This window comes from Gossypium hirsutum, chromosome D10, assembly GCF_007990345.1.
Source record: "Gossypium hirsutum isolate 1008001.06 chromosome D10, Gossypium_hirsutum_v2.1, whole genome shotgun sequence".
NCBI lineage: Eukaryota > Viridiplantae > Streptophyta > Magnoliopsida > Malvales > Malvaceae > Gossypium > Gossypium hirsutum.
Window position 1 is genome coordinate 18,999,367 of NC_053446.1, and position 17,933 is coordinate 19,017,299.

At 33.7% G+C, this 17,933-nt stretch overlaps 3 protein-coding genes across 3 annotated transcripts; all 3 read right to left on the reverse strand.

Annotated features, from left to right (window-relative positions):
* Positions 1-370: 370 nt before the first annotated feature.
* On the reverse strand, positions 371-850 carry LOC107915375 (uncharacterized). The gene has a single exon (XM_016844536.1). It carries the CDS (start codon positions 848-850, stop codon positions 371-373), a length of 480 nt encoding a protein of 159 aa, XP_016700025.1.
* A 170-nt stretch (positions 851-1,020) lies between these two features.
* LOC107915376 (uncharacterized) lies at positions 1,021-2,853 on the reverse strand. Its single transcript, XM_016844538.1, has 4 exons — positions 2,430-2,853; positions 1,634-2,343; positions 1,300-1,522; positions 1,021-1,211 (listed from the first exon to the last, which is right to left on the reverse strand). Exons 1-4 carry the CDS (start codon positions 2,851-2,853, stop codon positions 1,021-1,023), a joined length of 1,548 nt encoding a protein of 515 aa, XP_016700027.1.
* Positions 2,854-4,765: 1,912 nt separating this feature from the next.
* On the reverse strand, positions 4,766-9,104 carry LOC107914530 (uncharacterized). Its single transcript, XM_016843472.2, has 4 exons — positions 8,518-9,104; positions 7,947-8,394; positions 6,613-6,737; positions 4,766-5,600 (listed from the first exon to the last, which is right to left on the reverse strand). Exons 1-4 carry the CDS (start codon positions 8,656-8,658, stop codon positions 5,142-5,144), a joined length of 1,173 nt encoding a protein of 390 aa, XP_016698961.1. The 5' UTR covers positions 8,659-9,104; the 3' UTR covers positions 4,766-5,141.
* Positions 9,105-17,933: the final 8,829 nt, after the last annotated feature.

The following is a 17,933-nucleotide window of genomic DNA, read 5'->3' on the forward strand; positions in this document are numbered from 1 at the left end:
AATTTCATTTATTTCTATCCTATCCATCTGACACTCTTTTTTTTCATTCAATCTCATTAATTTTAAATTTTTTTTGTACTTATAACACCTTTTTCTTTTCATTCAATCTCATTTATTTCAAATTTTTTTCCTACATCTAACACCTTTTTTTTTCATTCAATCTCATTTATTTCAGAATTTTTTTCTACATCTAACACCCTTTCTTCATTTTCATTTCTAGATTTTTTTTTAACCTAACACCACATTTACCAAGCCTAATAACAATTATTTTCTATTTAAATTTTATATTTCCAATGCAAATTTAATTTTACAAGAATATGCGCTTAATAATATATCAGTCGTCATCTTGGAGTCCAGCATTACGAGACGATTAACCAGAAACGTAGACACGATGTGGGCATGTTGATCGGTTGTGTCCGGATGTTCGACACACAGTGCACAATTTCGGTTCACCCATCTCCCTAACGTCCATGTCATTTCGAATTCTTGTCGATTGAGGTCGACCTTTAGGATGCCTGCGGAGACTACGGTCAGGCACCATCTCGAAAGCAGGCGGTGGAACTTCCCAGTTTGAGACATCGGGCATTACAGGAAATTCGTTCCCCCATATACGTAATGCGCGTTGCAATGTGTAGATCTCGTCTATGAATTGTTCAACATTTAAGTTTGCTCTCGCACACGCTGCATGAACATGCACACACGGATATCGAAGAGTCTGAAATATCCTGCACTCGCATCGCCTGTTTCGCAGATCAACTGCGTACGACCTAGGTGGAAGACCTGAACGGCGACCGATGTACTCCTGTACTCGGAAAGTCTCCAAGTCACGTGAATACAATTCTGCATTCATTGTTTGTGCCCTTCGACTATATACTGCTATGGCCTTTCAGACGACCTCTACGTACACGTGCCCGGCCTCGATCTGCATAGCTTGTTTCAACCCCATCTTAGGCATCAATGTCGCCAACCTATAGAATGTTGCCGAGAATACAGCAAAAATCGGGAGATGGCGTGTGCGCCTTAATACAGAGTTGCCGCCTCCACGAGGTTAGTCGTCATCTGCCCATACTGAAACCCTTCATCGTAACTTTGAGTCCATTGCCAGTTTTCCATGCTCCCCAACCATGTCCGGAGATTTGTTGGTAAAGATGACATCTGAGATTCAAGCCTTGCGAACCTCTGCCTGAATCTTCTCGGTTCTAACTCATAGGCTGCATATTTAATTTCACTCCACCAAATTAAAAACAATACAATTTTTGGAAAGTAATTTTTTAAATAAATACAAACAAATTGTTTTACCCATGTTCACGAATTCATTTTTCCAATCTTTATTCTTGTAATCTCTATGAAAGTTTGCCGCGATGTGCTGGATGTAATAAACAGACCTCCACGGAACCCCCGATCGCCTTATCGCAGCAAGTAATCCTTTCGATCTATCTGATATAAGACAAATATTGTCTTCTCTGACAACGTGCCTCCGCAGATTTATGAGGAAAAATTCCCAAGACTCGAAGCACTCACGCTCCACGATGGCAAAAGCGATCGGAAGTACATTTCAATTGCCGTCTTGTGCAACAGCAATCAGGAGGATTTGTGTGTATTTTCCATACAACCACGTCCCATCCACCTATACCATTGGCTTGCAATAAGGGAAGGCCCTAACGCACGACTCAAACGTCCAAAACAACCGGTGAAAAACTTGTTTCCCTGGTTGTATCTCCCCGTCAGGGCTTTTATATGGCAGTGTTTGCAAATCAGTGACTGTCCCCGGCACATACTCATGCATTCCAGCTATCCACCCTTGAAGCCCATTGTATGACACATCCCAGTCACCATACAACTCTTGCATCGCCATTTGTTTTGCCCACCATGCCTTTCGGTACGACACTTTGTACTTGAATCGAGCTTGCATATCCGCAATAAGGACCGACACTTGAATGGTGGGTGACTCTTTCACCAAAGGGATGATGCAGTTGCATATAGTTTTTGCATCTAACTTTCTATGGTCTTGCGACATACGAGCAGACGTGCATGTGTGTGGACCTTCTAGTTTCCTTATCATCCACATCTGTGTCCGCTGCATTAACGTGGCCCGGACACGCCATTTACAACCACCTGCCGCTTTCCAACATTCTCCTGCGTACAAAGACTGCGTCGACTTCGTTACTTTATAATCCACACCTAACTTCAAGCTAAGTTTGTTTATAGCATGTAAACAGTCTTTTTTGTTATCAAATTGTTGCCCTATAAACAACTCTTCTTCGTCAGATTCATTGTGAACTAAGTGAGTCGGCACAATATCTGGGTATTCCGAGAACTCGCGTGCAAGAGCTGCATCAGGATCTACGTCACTCATGAAGGTTCTTGGATTATTTCTTATAACTATACTAGGGCCCGTGTTTCCAGCCGAATGGGGGTTCGTATTTCACCCTCTACCGGCCCTTCCTCGTCTATGTCTTCAGGGATATCATTCAAATCGAGGTCACTAAAATCATCGTTGGGATCACGGTGGGACTGATCATCATTATCGGACCCTTCATCACAATGTTCTATGGTGGCCAACACCTCTGGATGGATCTCTAGACAATGACTCGAATATAGGGTGTTATACGAACATCCACCAGTGTTTGGATTTTCGGGAGTTGGCGCTGACAATACAAAGCCTGACTGATCTTCCCAAGGGACGTTAAGATCAAAATCAATTCCGGAGCGCTGGCTTGCTGGAATTACCATTTGAATGGGATCCGGTTCAGTTATCTCTGCAAACAACTCAACTGGACTGGGATTTTCTATTCCAAGGGGGCAATAAATTGCTATCATTGTACCTAAATCATCATCATCTTCAAGCTCCATTTCTGAGAACTTTAGCGGATCAGTTGAAATCGGAAATCTATAAAACAATCTCGACATTTGCTTTCCGCAACGGCTTGCTATCTTTGTACTGATTTTTCGTTTGAAATCCGATAGCGAAATCTGTTTGTTGAATCTCATTCCTATTTTTTTCCGGCTTTGAAATACACATCCTTCTTCATTTGTATTTATCATTTCACCATCGAAATGAACATAAACAAAAAGTATTTGAGAACTCATTTTTTTAAAAAAAAATTGCTTTCTTTTAAACAGAGGAAAAAAAACTTTTCAAACTAGACAAATGGCCTATATATATGATTGTACTGGGTGCCGGCCATTGACTGGCCAGCACCAAATTTTTTTTTCGTATATTGATATCTGATTCTGACACGAAAAAAAAATTTTAATTGTACTGGGTGCAGACCACTGACACGCCAACACCCAAAAAAATTGTTTTTTTTTTTATTTTTTTCGTATATTGATATCTGATTCTGACACGAAAAAAAAAATTAAAATGTACTGGGTGCCGGCCATTGACAGGTCAGCACCCAAAAAATTTTTTTTTTTATTTTTTTCGTATACTGATATTTGATTCTGACACGAAAAAAAAATTTATTTGTATTGGGTGCCGGCCATTGACAGGCCAGCACCCAAAATTTTTTTTTTATTTTTTTGTATACTGATATCTGATTCTGACACGAAAATTTTTTTTTTTTTAAATTGTACTGGGTGCCGGCAATTGACAGGCCAGCACCCAAAAAAAGATTTTTTTTTATTTTTTTCGTATACTGATATCTGATTCTGACAAAAAGAATTTTTTTTAAAATTGTACTGGGTGCCGGCCATTGACAGGTCATCACCCAAAATTTTTTTACTTTTTTCGTATTCTAATATTTAATTCTGACACGAAAAAAAAAAGAAATTTTTTTTTTAAATTGTACTGGGTGCCGGCCATTGACAGGCCAGCACCCAAATTTTTTTTTTTCGTTTTTCTTTTTTTTCCTTTTTTCATATATTAGTATTATACAATTTAAAAAAAATACATGAGTTCTGGCCATTGACAGGCCAAAACCTAAAAAATTAATTTTTTTAAGTCTGACACAATTATTAGGCAATCATACTGCAAAATACGAGTGGGTTCCGACAATTGACAGACCACAACCTAATTTTACTTTTCTTTTAGGTTATTTTGATGATTGTTTTTAAACCTGAGTTATTTTTATAAATATAATATTTTTTTGAACTAGTTTGATAAAATAGCCAAAGAATCACCTTTCAGTTTGCTGGTAGACGAGCCAACGCTGCTGCGCATGCCTTGGCTGCTGAAGGGCGTAAGTTGCACACGCCGCGGTACTAGGTGGAGGAAGCCTCACAGGTAGTGGAATGGCCGGCTAAAAGAGATCGACATCGCTGGGTTTCTTGAAGATGAACGACGTCGGTCAGCTTTGGAGTTTGGAGATGCTCATTATTTCTGCCACCATGTGGTCTCCAAAGTTTTCTCTCCTCTTGATCTTTCAAAATGTGTAGACAATGATATTATGGGGCGGTGTTGGGGAGAGATTTTTAATGGGTTTTCATCAGAATTGAAAGAGGAAAGGAAGGTGCTGTTATTTTCTTCTTGTTTTAATTAGTTTACACTTTGTTCTTGTTGGTGTCTGTTCGTTTGCTGGCTTTGTGTCATACCTTAGTATTCTAATTTACACGCCAATTTTTTTAATTATTTATAAATTTATTAGATAACTTTTTTTTTTAATATACATTATGATATGCATATAACAATAACCTGTTGGTGGGAAATTCAATTATACATGCTACACAATGCCTCTGCTAATAATAATATGATTGTCTTCCATCCTTTCACTTACATGTTCTAATCGTGATTATCCCAAAATGTTACCCTTCCTGCAAATACATGAAACAACAATGGAGCTAACATCTGTATTATCTTTCAAAACAACATTCTGACTCTTCGGTTTTAGACACAGTTCAATACTTTGCCAACCTCAAATGCCTAAAAATTGAATGCTCCTCTACAACCAAAACATAAAAACCACAGTTGAACTTCATTTAGTAAACTCAAACAGCTTGAATCATCACCGATGATAAATGGAAGTAAAAACATAGGCTCTTTTGAGGACTCCCTATTCATGACTGTTAATGTTAACATGACAACTGTGTGGACCAATTTACATTTTCTATATCAAGTTGCCCGTATCGCCAATTCCTTTTCCTTCTCTTCTATGACTGTCACTCCTTCACTTTCTTACCTTCCTTTTTTCTGCTAAAAATGTCTAATCATCCCAGTTATTTTCCCAACCATCTCTGTTTGAAGACCTAGCAGTGAGGCCATTTGCTGAGATATTCGGTACTTGGCGTCGTCCCATTGGTGATTTAACTGCCTTGTCCTCATCCCAATCGCTATCCCAACCCTGGTCCCAACCTTCAGCCGTTTCTACTTCAGTAGCTTGCATGGATTCTGGTAATCCCATTTCTAGCTCTTGGTAAGGTATACCACCATCATGCCGCCTCCCTTTCCTAAACATGCAACAAGCCCATGATCCTCCCAAAATTACAATGGTTGCAATCAAGAAGTATGCGCCATTTACTGGAGTCAGCAACTTGTCATAAGAAGGAAGGTTTAAGAAAAAGTTCCCTTCAGGTACAAGAGGGTTCATGTGAAGCACACAATCTCCATTTCCAGCACTTAACTTTAGCTCACTGGTTTCACTAATAGTCAAAGAGATATTGATCTGAAAACAGTTAAGCAAATACACATCAACTCTGGATACAAACAAGCGCATGATAAGAGAGACAGTTATTAAGCATGAACACTTGGGGGAACATTTTTCATTGTCAGAGAGTGTACATGTTCATCCCTTATGAACTGAAGTTACTTAAAACAATACAGTGTACCATCAACTCGGTATAAAGGCCTGTCAAGTGCTGATATCTGATACTAACTTTGGATTGGATGTGCATTTGCATTCAGTTTTGGCCTCTTGATTTGTTAGCAACTTAGGTTTTAGGAGCTTAACATGGTATCAGATTCAAAATTGTACTTATTGCCTCATATGTTGTGTTGTTTGCTAATTTGCCTCTTATGCATTGTTCATGCTAGAAGCCCACCGATTTCAGCTGTTAGTATTAGGCCTATTAATTGACTGTATAGAGATGATAATCCATATCAGTTGAGAAGGTTTTGTAGGTTAAGTTAGGGTTTTGTTCTTTTTTATTCAGGCTTGACCTCTACACTTGTTACCGATTCGTCTTACGTAGGATGCTTAACAAGGTCCCTCGTGTCAAGCTTTCAAATCTTGTTATACAAGCAATCAATCCTTCAAAGTACACTACGCACCCACAGATGTCAATCAATATAGAGCAGAGAACAAACTCCATGTTTTCCCCCTTTATTTATTTACTTAGCTAAACAATGAATTACTAAATCTCCTAAACTTTAGGCTAACAAATTTTGGCACTACAATTTACATTTCAAGTAACATTTCATTAAGTACAAGGGGGAGGAAGGAAATTGTTATGCAGGTCTTCTTCCTAAAAGTAATCGGTTGACAAACTTCATTCCTATAACAGCTAGTAAATCAATGGAAACTAGCTGAGAACTTCTCCTTTGGTTTAAATAGCCACTGGCTAAATCCCAACTTCAAATTTTATGTTATGAATCTTTTTCCTACATAACATAGATCTTATAATGCCTCAATAGTATGAGAAAAACCAATGAGAAAGAAGATAAAGAAAAGATCATACCTTTCTAGTTCCACGTTTCGGTACTTTAAGTATTTTGGCAAAAGATTCCCCAGGAAGGCCAGCAACATTGACTTTCAAAGTTTTTTCTCCACTATTGTGGACCAGAACAGCCAATCGTTTGGACCCTGGAAAGGATAAAGGAAATCAAACAAATTACTTGTCATCAGGAAATAAACCACTATGCTACTATATTAATTCTATATTGCTGACAAGCAAAATTAAAAACAAGTTCACTATATTCCTTATTTTATAAAATTAGGAAATAAAATTGACTGGGTATCAACCTGATTAAACAGCCATCAAATATTGCCTAATATTTGCACAGTTTGAATTAACATCTATATGAGATCCATTTCTTAACACTGGTGCAACAATATAGCATAACATAAAAACAACCCAAATAACTTACTATTCCTTCTATCACCAAATAACTGTTCAGTTAAAACTAATCCAATGACAAGGACATTGTTTCCAAGCATTTACAATGTGGTCAAATTTCCTGTCACCCAACATAACCACACACGTATAAAAAGATGAATAGACAAATAATATGGTTTAATTATAAGCTAGCTAAAAAAGCTTATGCTAATTGTACTAATTTATAGTTAAGATGCCTTCCTATGAACTTGTCCGCTGTATCTTCCAAAATATATTTTCAATATAAGGGATGTTGATGAAAATTAACCCCAGAACTGCATTACCTATATTGTTAACCAAATAAATCAACATTAGATGCTTAAATTCCTAACCATTAACCCTCTATAAATATTCCTACAAACTGAATCAACAGCAATACCTGCCTAACAATCAGATTGCCATTATTTATATTTCCATGTCAGGTAACACCTAAAAGGAAGCTATCATCCATAAAATTGTTCATTGTGCTGAACTTCATCCAACCTTAATCTAGCAATCTAAAGAAGCACTAATTTTTCCACTTTTTTTGGGTTAAATCTTAATCTAGCAGACTTGATCGTCTGTACGTAGACACCCTAGCCATGTACGCATGCATTGCTAGACAGACATGGCACAGCTCATAACCCTAATTTTCAAACTAGTTCCAAAAAAGCAACAGGCCTAGGCACATTTACGGTCCAATTTACACAATAAGGACAGATATAATTGATAAGTTTCAGCGCATATAATTACTCTACTAGGCAGCTAATGCATACTAAATTCTACTTCAGTAATGAATGTGTGCATACCATTTCTCTAACAAAGGCAACAACACAAACCCATTAGTTCAGCTAAATCTATTTAAGCATTAAATCACTTTCTATTCCTTAGAATTCCACCCTACCACCCTCATAAACAATTCAAAAAGAATGAATTACCAGTTTCAGACCCTTTAATGCAGGCAGTCAAGGAGTTCCTGTCTTTGCAGCTGTTAGCTACCCCATCGCATGTTTCGACAATCCCTGACTGGGTCTCATTTCCATCATCATCAGTCTTCTGCTGCTGCTTCTTATTATTATCCTCCTTTGATACAACAGCTCCCTGTTCAGTTTCCGTGATATTCGGTTTCTTTCCACTATCTATGTTCTTTTTCTTCCCCTCATTATCCCCCACTGTTTTAAAGTTCGTTGAATTTGAAGTTGAACTGGAATTTTTTTCACTATCAATTTCCCTTTGAGGAGGTGGAATCACTTTCCCCGGTTTATCTGATAGTTTTTGATCCTTCTTGTCAACTGGAGATTGAGTCGCAGTATGCGTTATATTTGGATCCGATTTCGATTGACTATTGGGTTTAGGATCCAATTTCTTGGCTGGCAACTGAGAACTCTAAAACCCCAACAATAAATAGTTTCTGTTAAATACAAAATTCTTGAAGAATACAGCAAAAACGAAAATAAATAATAATAAAAAAGAAGCCTAGACAAATAGGTAGAACGAAAGAGAACTTACGGGCGGCGTTGCAGCGGCTGTGTCGTTCTTTGGTGGAGATTTATCGGCTAAGAATCGAAGCTTCGAAAACGAAGAAGCATTGGAAACATCGGCGACGATTGAAAACAATAAAATCGCTGTCATAATTGCAATTCTATCCATCGCCCTCTAATATTATAATAATAAATTTTCGTTTCGTTTTGTTCGTTTCGGAGATTAAGATCTGGAAATTGACAAAACTACCTTAGTCGGTGGAGATGAGATTCTTGGAATCGGTAACTTCGTTGAATAAACACATCTAACAAGCAAAATTAGCAACCACCGATATAAATTGTGAAGAATCAAAATAAAAAAAGGGAATAAATTCTACAAAATTCAGCACGCCAAAGATTATGTTTCACGCCGTTAGGTTAAAATCTTAGGAATAGAAAGTGCAATTAGCGACGACAACGATAAGGACTGAGATGGAAATGGAATAATCTTTTTTTTTTTAATTGTTGAGTAATTTTGTAAGGTTTTTCAATATTCGATAAAAGTGAGAAATTTTTATTGGATTTGGGCAATAGAAGGAGAAAGACAACTTAAGCTCACTCAGTGAGTCGCTCTTTTAGTTTTTTGAAAGTGAGTCGCTCAATATTAGTATATTACTACTGCTAGACCTGTCCATGGGCCGGGCGGCTCGGCCCGGCCCAACAGCCCATCCGCTCGAAATATGGGAGAGTTCGGATAAAAATATAGGCCCAAAATATAGGCTTGGGCAAAAAAAGAGGCCCGTTTAAAAAATAGGCCGAGCCTCGGGTAAATTTTTTTGACCCGGGCCCGGCCCGGCCCGAAAATATATTAAATATATATTAAGTTTTTTATGTTTTAAGTTTTTTATGTTTAAAAAATATATATATTTATTTTTATGTTTAAGTTTTTAGTTTTAGTTTTCAATTTCATTTCCCCTGACAGTTTAAGTTTTTAATTTTATTTTTATGTTTTCAATTTCATTTCCCCGACATTTACTCTTCTTTTCTAAAATATATATATATTTATTTATTTATTTTTATGTTTAAGTTTTTAGTTTAAGTTTTCAATTTTATTTTTATGTTTTCAATTTTATTTTTAGTTTTCAATTTCATTTCCCCGACAAACTGTAGAAAGGAAGTCAAGGCATGATAGCAATTGAAAGTGATAACATTGGTATTTGGTAAATCCTGCACATAGCAATTGACAGGATAGCAATTGAAAGTGATAACATTGGTGTAATATTGGTTGGTTTTAAGATAAAAAAAATGTAAACTTATTTGTTTACAAAAATATTTGATAATACAAAAATGTAAACTAATCAAATGTTAGATTTTGTTACAATAATTAATATAATTAACAATTAATACAATTAAAATTTGATAAATTTACTAATCAAATGTTAGATTTTATTACAACAATTAATACAATTAACAATTAATAATTTGATAATTTTACTAACAATTAATTTTAATAACAATTAGTTTTAATTTTATCAAAAAAATTAATTTTAATTAAAAATGGGCCGGGTCGGGCCGGGCTCGGGCCCCATATTTTTTCTTCGAGCCGGGCCTGGACAAAATCTCAGGCCCATATTTCGGGCCGGGCCAGGGCCTAGGAAGTGGGCCAAATTTTTTTGGGCCCGGCCCGGCCCGACCCATGGACAGGTCTACTGCTACAGCTAATCCTGTATATTTACGCCTGTGGTACAACAATCTATAGGTCGAGTTTTAATAAAATTTTAAATTTAGGTTTAATTTGATTCGAAAAATAAGTTTAAATTTTTATTTAAATTTAGCTTAAACTTGAGTCTAACTCAATCCGATTCGTATAATTTTTTATATAAAATATTTAATAAATATAATATATAAAAAAACACTCATGACATTAAAATAAATGTTTTCCAACCAATGTAAATAAATTTAAAAAAGTTTTTATACTTAAATAACACTAAGATAGGTGTTGTAACTTAATAAGCAAATGCCTTTAAAATAGTAGCAACATTAACAATAAAAAAAAGTTATATAATATCCAAATAATAACAACAGAATAATAACAATATAATAATAAAATGACAACAAAGCTGTGAAAAAATAGCAGCAATATAGTAGAAAACATCAACAAAATAATGGGAAAACATTTTTTTTTTACAAATTCAGACTAAGCCGAGTTCGGGCCAAAAAAATTTTACCCAAAGCTCGACACATTTCTAAACGAGTCTTTTTTTTATCCAAAAAATTAAGCTTAACCAAAAAAAAATTGTTAAAAAACTTATTTAAAAACTATATAAAAATCATAAAAAATAACTCAAATGAATCAAAAGAAAATTTTAAAATATTAAAATATAAAAACAAATTCAAAAGAATTTAAAATTTTCAAAAACTAATTAAAACAATTATAGAAAGAGAGTTAAAGTGAAGGCTAAAATGTCAAAAACACTTTGCATCTGTTTTCTTCTTCATTTCGTCAGCTGTCATTTCTTTAGGGACTGATCGGGTTTGTATTCTCATTCTTTATGAAATGAATGTTGTTAATGTAAAAATAATAATAATCACAACTTTAGCATTTAACCTTTTTTTTTCAATTTAAATATTTTTTAACTAAATTTAGTACTTAACCTTTTAAAAAATTTTTAATTTAGTCATCGACTTTTCAAAAAAAAATCAAATTAGTTTTTTAATAGAAATAAATGCTGATCAAAATGTTACATTTTTAAACATGACTCTCTACATCGCAATTCTCGTGTGCTTTATTCTTTTTTTTAATTTTTATAAATTGTTTATAATATTTTGAATATTTAAATTATTTGTTAACTAGACATATAAGATAAATAGTGGCATGTCAGCATAAAGTACATGTAGACTATCACATCAACATAGTTAAAATTTTAATGTTTTAGTCAACATTTTCGTTATAAAAAAGTGATTTGATTCTTTTTGAAAAATTAATCACTAAATTTAGCTAAAAGAATAAGAGTCAAATTGATAAAACATGAAAATGTTGAGGGCTAAACTTATCATTGTCTCCAAAAACCCCCACTGCACGTAAAGTTGTTCTATTTTTATATTGTTGATTGGTTTATTTATTACAAGAGGCCCTCAAAATTCATTATGTTTATGATTTAGTCCTTGTAATTAGCCTAAATTAATTCAAGTTAATTTTTTTTTAATTTAACTTATTAAGTATTTGGTATTTGGTATTGCATGTATTTAGTTCAGACTTGACTTATTGTATGATTTAGTTGGTTTAATCTATATTTTGCAAGATTTTTTTTATTGTTATACATTATTATTTTCTTTGTTTAAATTATTGATATATATTGAATAGGATTTTAGAAAGATTATTAAACCCCTAAAATAAAATCAAAGTACTTTTTTAAAAACATTATCATGTTAGTAATAAATAATAAAGAAAGTATAACAACAAGAAATAGGAGAGCAAAAAAGAATGTACTTTTATTTATCAATAGAGATTATTACAATATTTTTTTTAACGTTTACTTCTAATAAACATTAAAATCCTAATATATATCAAACTTATCTTAATTTTAATGGACATCTACTTAATAATAAAATATTCATAACACTCCCCTTGAATGTCTATTGATAGATAATGTGCCTCGTTACATCTTATTAAGATAAAAACTTTTCCCAGTGAAGGAAAAAGAGTACACATATCTATAATATGCATAATATGTTGCCTCGTTAAAAACCTTACTAGGAAAACCCAGTGGGACAAAACATCAGTTAAGGAAAAAGGAGTACAACATGTATTTACTACCCCTCATGACAACATCACATAATATCTCATACTCTACATATTCAATCTTGAATACTAAATTTTCAAATGGTTACTTGAACGAATTTGCTAAACATTTATATCATCGTTCTTCTAAATGTCATGAGTGAGAAAGAACTTTGGGGAAATATATTTTGCTCTTCAATAGCTCCAATAATAATCATAACAAAACTTTGTCCATGATCATTCTATACTAATACATTTGTTCAAATCAATTCATATAAATATTTACGCAACTGTATTAAACAATTTCTATATGCTTTCAACATTCTAAATTTTAATATAAACTTTCACTATATAATGATTCATATAAAAGTCTATAACAGCAAGCATTAGACACATGTCAAATTTTCATGATCTGTCAAACTAATAAGATATCTAAAAGGTTTTTGCATTCATCACAAAAGAATATTATACCTTCAATAATCAATGGCGGGACTTAACAAAAAACTTCATATTTCTTATTTAGTTTCAGCAAAACTACTCATTTGTATCCTCACTGGCCTTATGCCTTTAGATGTTTGGACTATTGGTCCAAAAAATTCACAAATTTAATACTACTTGAATTGTGTCTTTCTACTTTGGCCAATCTATTCCATATCTATATTTCTTGAAAAATTTATTCAAGGTCCTCATTTTCTTTCATTATCTGAATAATAAAATTGCACAAAATCGTTGTCGACAACTTTTAATTCTTGCGGTTCCATATTTTCTCATACTAACATAACTTACCGAAATCTCTTTATTTTCATTATTTCCATTGTCAATTTCAGGTATTTGAATCTCTTCTGAAGTTTTAATAATTATTTATGTCTCATGCCACTTCTGAAGCACTTGCCTCCATTATATGACCATCTTGATTTATTATTTTCTTTATGAGAATTTTCATATTTGGAACTAATCAATCTACCATGCTTCAGGCATGCAATACTTTCATTTATTCTAACAAGGTTGTCCTACTAGGAATTCTAAACATCAACTTATATATAACACTTGGTTATTCTCATTAGGTCAATAAATATATCAAGCAGCTAACTTGCAACAAAGTGAATTATCTTTTGAACTTTTGGTTCAAATTACTTTCTGTGAGGATCTAGATAATGATAATTTATTCTAAGTAATTACTTCATCCAACTATCATTTTTCTCCCCCCTAATGTTAGGACAATTATAAAAAATAGTAATCACAAATTATGTTATAATTGAATCTCCAATTTATTCAACACATTTAATAATACAACGAGATTTATAACTAATGTATATTCTTAACTTTCTTTGAGTACTCGTTTTCTACATTGTGGTGGAGCAACTTAAACATATATCTCACATTCAAAAAACTATAAAATGGATTTTATTTGGCTCTTGACCAAAAGTCAATTGTAGTGGGGAGTACTTACTATCACACCCCAAATTTGGGTCTAGAAATTCGAGGGTAAACTTGAAATTTTGGCTCGGAATGAGCTTGGAAATTTTGAAGTATGGTAACTCGAAAATATATTCGACTATGGCTTTTTGAAAGTTAAATCAAATTTTGAAAATAATGTAGAAAAGGCCTTTAATTTTAAAATATGGATTGTTTTGAAAATGGGTTAAAAGTAGGAGTACCACAAAGGTAAATATACCAATGTTTAAAAATTGCCATATTTCTTTCCCCTTACCTACAGAAAACTCACAAAGGTTTTTCCTCTCACCCTCTTTACCATCCTTTGAAACCCTAAACATCATTCACCAAATTTAATCTTTCAAACTTCAATTCCTTTAGTTTTCATCATCTTTCAACCATTAAACCTCCCTAGAATTTCATAAAGAGCACCAAGAACACCATTTATTTTACTATCGTTCAACTTGTAGGTTTTTCGAATTTCCTTTTGAATGTTTATTTTTCCCCCAACCAAGGTAATTTTTCCTTTTTCTAACAGTTTTTGATGAACTCTAACTATTTAAATTGAGTTTTTAGCTATTGAATCAAAGGTTTTGTGTAAATGTTGAAGTTGGGGTCGTTAATGGTGAAATTCAGGATTTTGAATGAAATCAATGTTTCAAAGTATTTTTCAACTCTTTTTGATATGATTAGAAATTTTTTAAACTTTCCTTAAAGTTTCGATAAAAGATACTAAAGTTTTGTTAAGTTTTCATTAAAAGATGGTCATATACATCGAAATTCTAGAACCATGATTCTGAGTAGTTTAGAGTGGTTTGAAGGTTGAGAATCATTCTTAGGCAAGTAATTAGATAATTGGAATCAATTTTAAGCAAAGGGAACGAGTAGGAATTGTGATTTTTGCGTTTTAGCTAGGCTAGTCGAAAATTCTAGTTCTAAGAGGAACTAGCTTAGGCTTGCGTTTTTGGTTGCTTTAAGTGAGTCTATGGCTGAATATTAATTGTGTTTGATGTATGATTTATTTTGATGAAGATTCAAAACCATTGGAGCCTTTTATAAGTAAGGTGAAAGGAAAGGAAAAGCTAGTTTAAGCTTCTGACGACTAGGTGAAAGCGGGAACGGTGAGTGTTTGGAATCGCTACTTGTAGACATGATTCATAGTATTAAATGGGAGCTTAGGAGTAGCCCAAACCCCTATCCTAAGTTTTGAGTGTAAGTTTTCTTATTTCCCTCATTAACTTTGCGAGTTCTGTAATTATGAGATGTGGTTTGAGTATTATGATGTGTTAATGTGATATGAAATGTATGTTTGTGATGGCTATTGTAAATGTGTTAATAGTAGGTATGTTATACATGTCGAATGATAGTGACGATGTTGTATTAATAATGCAAATGTGCAGTGAAGTGTGCAGAAAACTGTAAGTAAATGTGTGTTTTAATTGTGGATACTTTGGCTTTGTGACCTTTTGAGACCGTTGGATATATTGGCATGCCATAGGATTATGTGAGTACTCACTTTTGTGATGTGTTTTGGGCACTAAACCAGGACTAATGCGATTTTTCAAGACTTGAAATGTTTGGAAAATTGCTTGAATCGAATGGATCGTCTTGAATGGTTCAATTGGTGGAAAACCTCGATCCGTGGTGGTCTTAGCTAAAGAACCTTAGCTATATTAAAGTTAAGACCCATTTAACACTCGAACCACTAGAACCTCTGTATAGTTGAATTCGCCACACCCCAAGATTGGAAACGGAGTGATAAGACAATTGGTGAATGCCACAAACTTTGTAAAGCTTGATAAGTTGGGTAAGTTCACTTAAGAACCAAAGAGAATAAATCTCACAAATAAAGTTTGTAATCATAATAGACTAACCCAAAATGTTCAATTACAAAGCTATTTATAGACTCTAATATGCCTATTCAAATTCGACATCTAATGTGTTCACACACTCCATAAACATGTCTATACTTAACCTTAAGTTGTTCACACTAAGACATTAAAAATCGGTTCATGATTCTTGGTAGATGCATGAATGGCCAAATTTAATGTTGAACAACCCCCTTGGACGTGCATGAATGCTTAACCATGAAGAAAAGCCATAATTCCATGAATGTGCAGCTTTTAATTCTCCTACATCTCTCTTGACCAAATGGTAGATGCTTCTTCATTAAAGCCATGAATCCTTCCATCTTAAGAAATGCATGGACATGAACTTCAACACCATTTGAACGGTCAAAATGCACCCACAATGAAAGCCGATTCTTGAAGGTTCTAGGAGCTTCCTTGGTGCATGGATTCGGCTAGTTGAAAGGGCACTCTTGGGACACCAATCGGTCACCTACAACCAATATAAATAGATATTAGCCATTTGTAACAATCATAATTCACTTTCGGCTAAGACACTTAACTTAGACTTTAGATGCACATGCACACAACAGACATATGAACAAATGACTTAATCAAGCAACATGTTTAAATAACTCATGCCTAAATAACATGACTTAAGATAAAAAAAATGACAACATAAAATGACGCACTTCACACGCATATAATTATGATCAAACTTTACACAATCTCATGCATAAACATAAAATAACATATCAAACACTTAAACACATAATGTATGATAAAACCTATGGAAATAACTTGACACATGACATATCAAGGTAGCAAACATGAGAATATCAAATAAAACACTCGTTTGACGAATTTCATTTTAACTTTAGGCCTCTCACACTTGGGCCAATTTTAAGTGTAACACCCCTATACCCAGTTCGACCCAAGGAACTTGACAAATGAATATTACATTTTGTGCCAAAGTGATTTTGGCTAATCACTAATATATTTGAACATAAAAAATAAAGTTTTCATAACTTATATTTTAGTCCCTACTACTTGGAACACACTTGATCTTCCTAAGTACATGCCATTCTATTCAAAACTTTGAGACATATCATCTTGGCACTTGGAAATGTGATGAGATGGATGCTCACAACCTCAATTACAACTCTACAAAATCACTGTACCTACATGTTAAAAACAAATGCGTTAAGTCGGTGAAGACTTAGTAAGTACCCATGATATTTAAATTCTATTAAATTTCTTAATTTCCAATATCTCGTTTCTTTGTTTTTTTATCATATTCATTTGTAACTTTTTACTTATTTCATAATTTAGTCCTTAAGTCCTCAAATCAACTTATAAAAATTACTACGCTTCTTATACATGTATCATATTTCACCATTTAGTATAAATTTTCATGATTTCCTCACTATTTCTTTCACAATTTATTTTTACATATTCAACTTACTAGTCATTTTCTTTCTTATACTTCCTCAAATACATTCAAATTACTTACGTCTTCACTTTACTAATTCAATATTTCGAACATTAGTCGGAGATAAACCTTTACCTTGTAACGAAAATTGTTTACCTTTTCAGCAGAGGCCTAGTAGACTAAACAGAACACTTAGGATATACAGAACTCATACAGAGGTGCATTATTATGTACTATTAAACAGAGAGCACTAAAATGCTATACAGAGAGCATAAATGTGCTAAACGGAGAGCACTAATGTGCTAATAATTGGAGAGCGCATTAAGGTCCCTTAATGGCATGCCACTAATATCCTAGTAGTTTTAATCTCGTCTACTTGGGAAAATTATATCATGCACACATATCACTTTTACACTTTTCACATAATGCTTTTACATACTTTACAATTTAATCCTTGTACCAATAATCTGTATACTTATATCTTCACTATCTTTAATACATGTAATATATTTCTAAATTCATTATTCATCCATAATTCATTAATAATCCTTATCATGTATTTCATGTAACGCCCCAAAATTTCTAATTTTGTTATTGTGAAAATATGACACAAATATCTGTCAGCTTTAGTAGTTATGTGTTCTGGGAGTGTTTGGGAGGTCCCAAGTTTGAGCCTTCGCTTGGGAAAATTTTGGTATTTTGAATGAATTAGGCCTTACTCTTATTCAGTAGGCTTTTATTTGATTGTCAGGTAAATTACATCAGAATGGGCCTGCTGGTCTAGTAGTTAAATGGTGTGTTATTATGGTGAAGGTCTTGTGTTTGAATCCCTTTGCAAGCAAGGGTATTTTTTTTGCTCGGATTTTGGGATAGAGTTGTGTAATAAGGGGATTTTGAGTAGTGGATGGGTAGTGGGAATTAGGGGAGAAGATTAAGGGATTTTTTTCCCATAACCGAATTTTGACTCTCTT

Bases quoted from the DNA above. Each gene is read 5' to 3' on its own strand.
- LOC107915375 (XM_016844536.1), bottom strand. From the start codon at position 850: ATGAATGCAGAATTGTATTCACGTGACTTGGAGACTTTCCGAGTACAG.
- LOC107915376 (XM_016844538.1), bottom strand. From the start codon at position 2,853: ATGGAGCTTGAAGATGATGATGATTTAGGTACAATGATAGCAATTTAT. The intron at 2,344-2,429 runs GTGAAATACGAA...TGAGTGACGTAG, and splicing joins CGAGGAAGGGCCGGTAGAGG to ATCCTGATGCAGCTCTTGCA. The intron at 1,523-1,633 runs GTATAGGTGGAT...GCCATCGTGGAG, and splicing joins TCCCTTATTGCAAGCCAATG to CGTGAGTGCTTCGAGTCTTG.
- LOC107914530 (XM_016843472.2), bottom strand. From the start codon at position 8,658: ATGGATAGAATTGCAATTATGACAGCGATTTTATTGTTTTCAATCGTC. The intron at 8,395-8,517 runs GTAAGTTCTCTT...TTGGGGTTTTAG, and splicing joins CAGCCGCTGCAACGCCGCCC to AGTTCTCAGTTGCCAGCCAA. The intron at 5,601-6,612 runs GTATGATCTTTT...AACTGTTTTCAG, and splicing joins CGAAACGTGGAACTAGAAAG to ATCAATATCTCTTTGACTAT.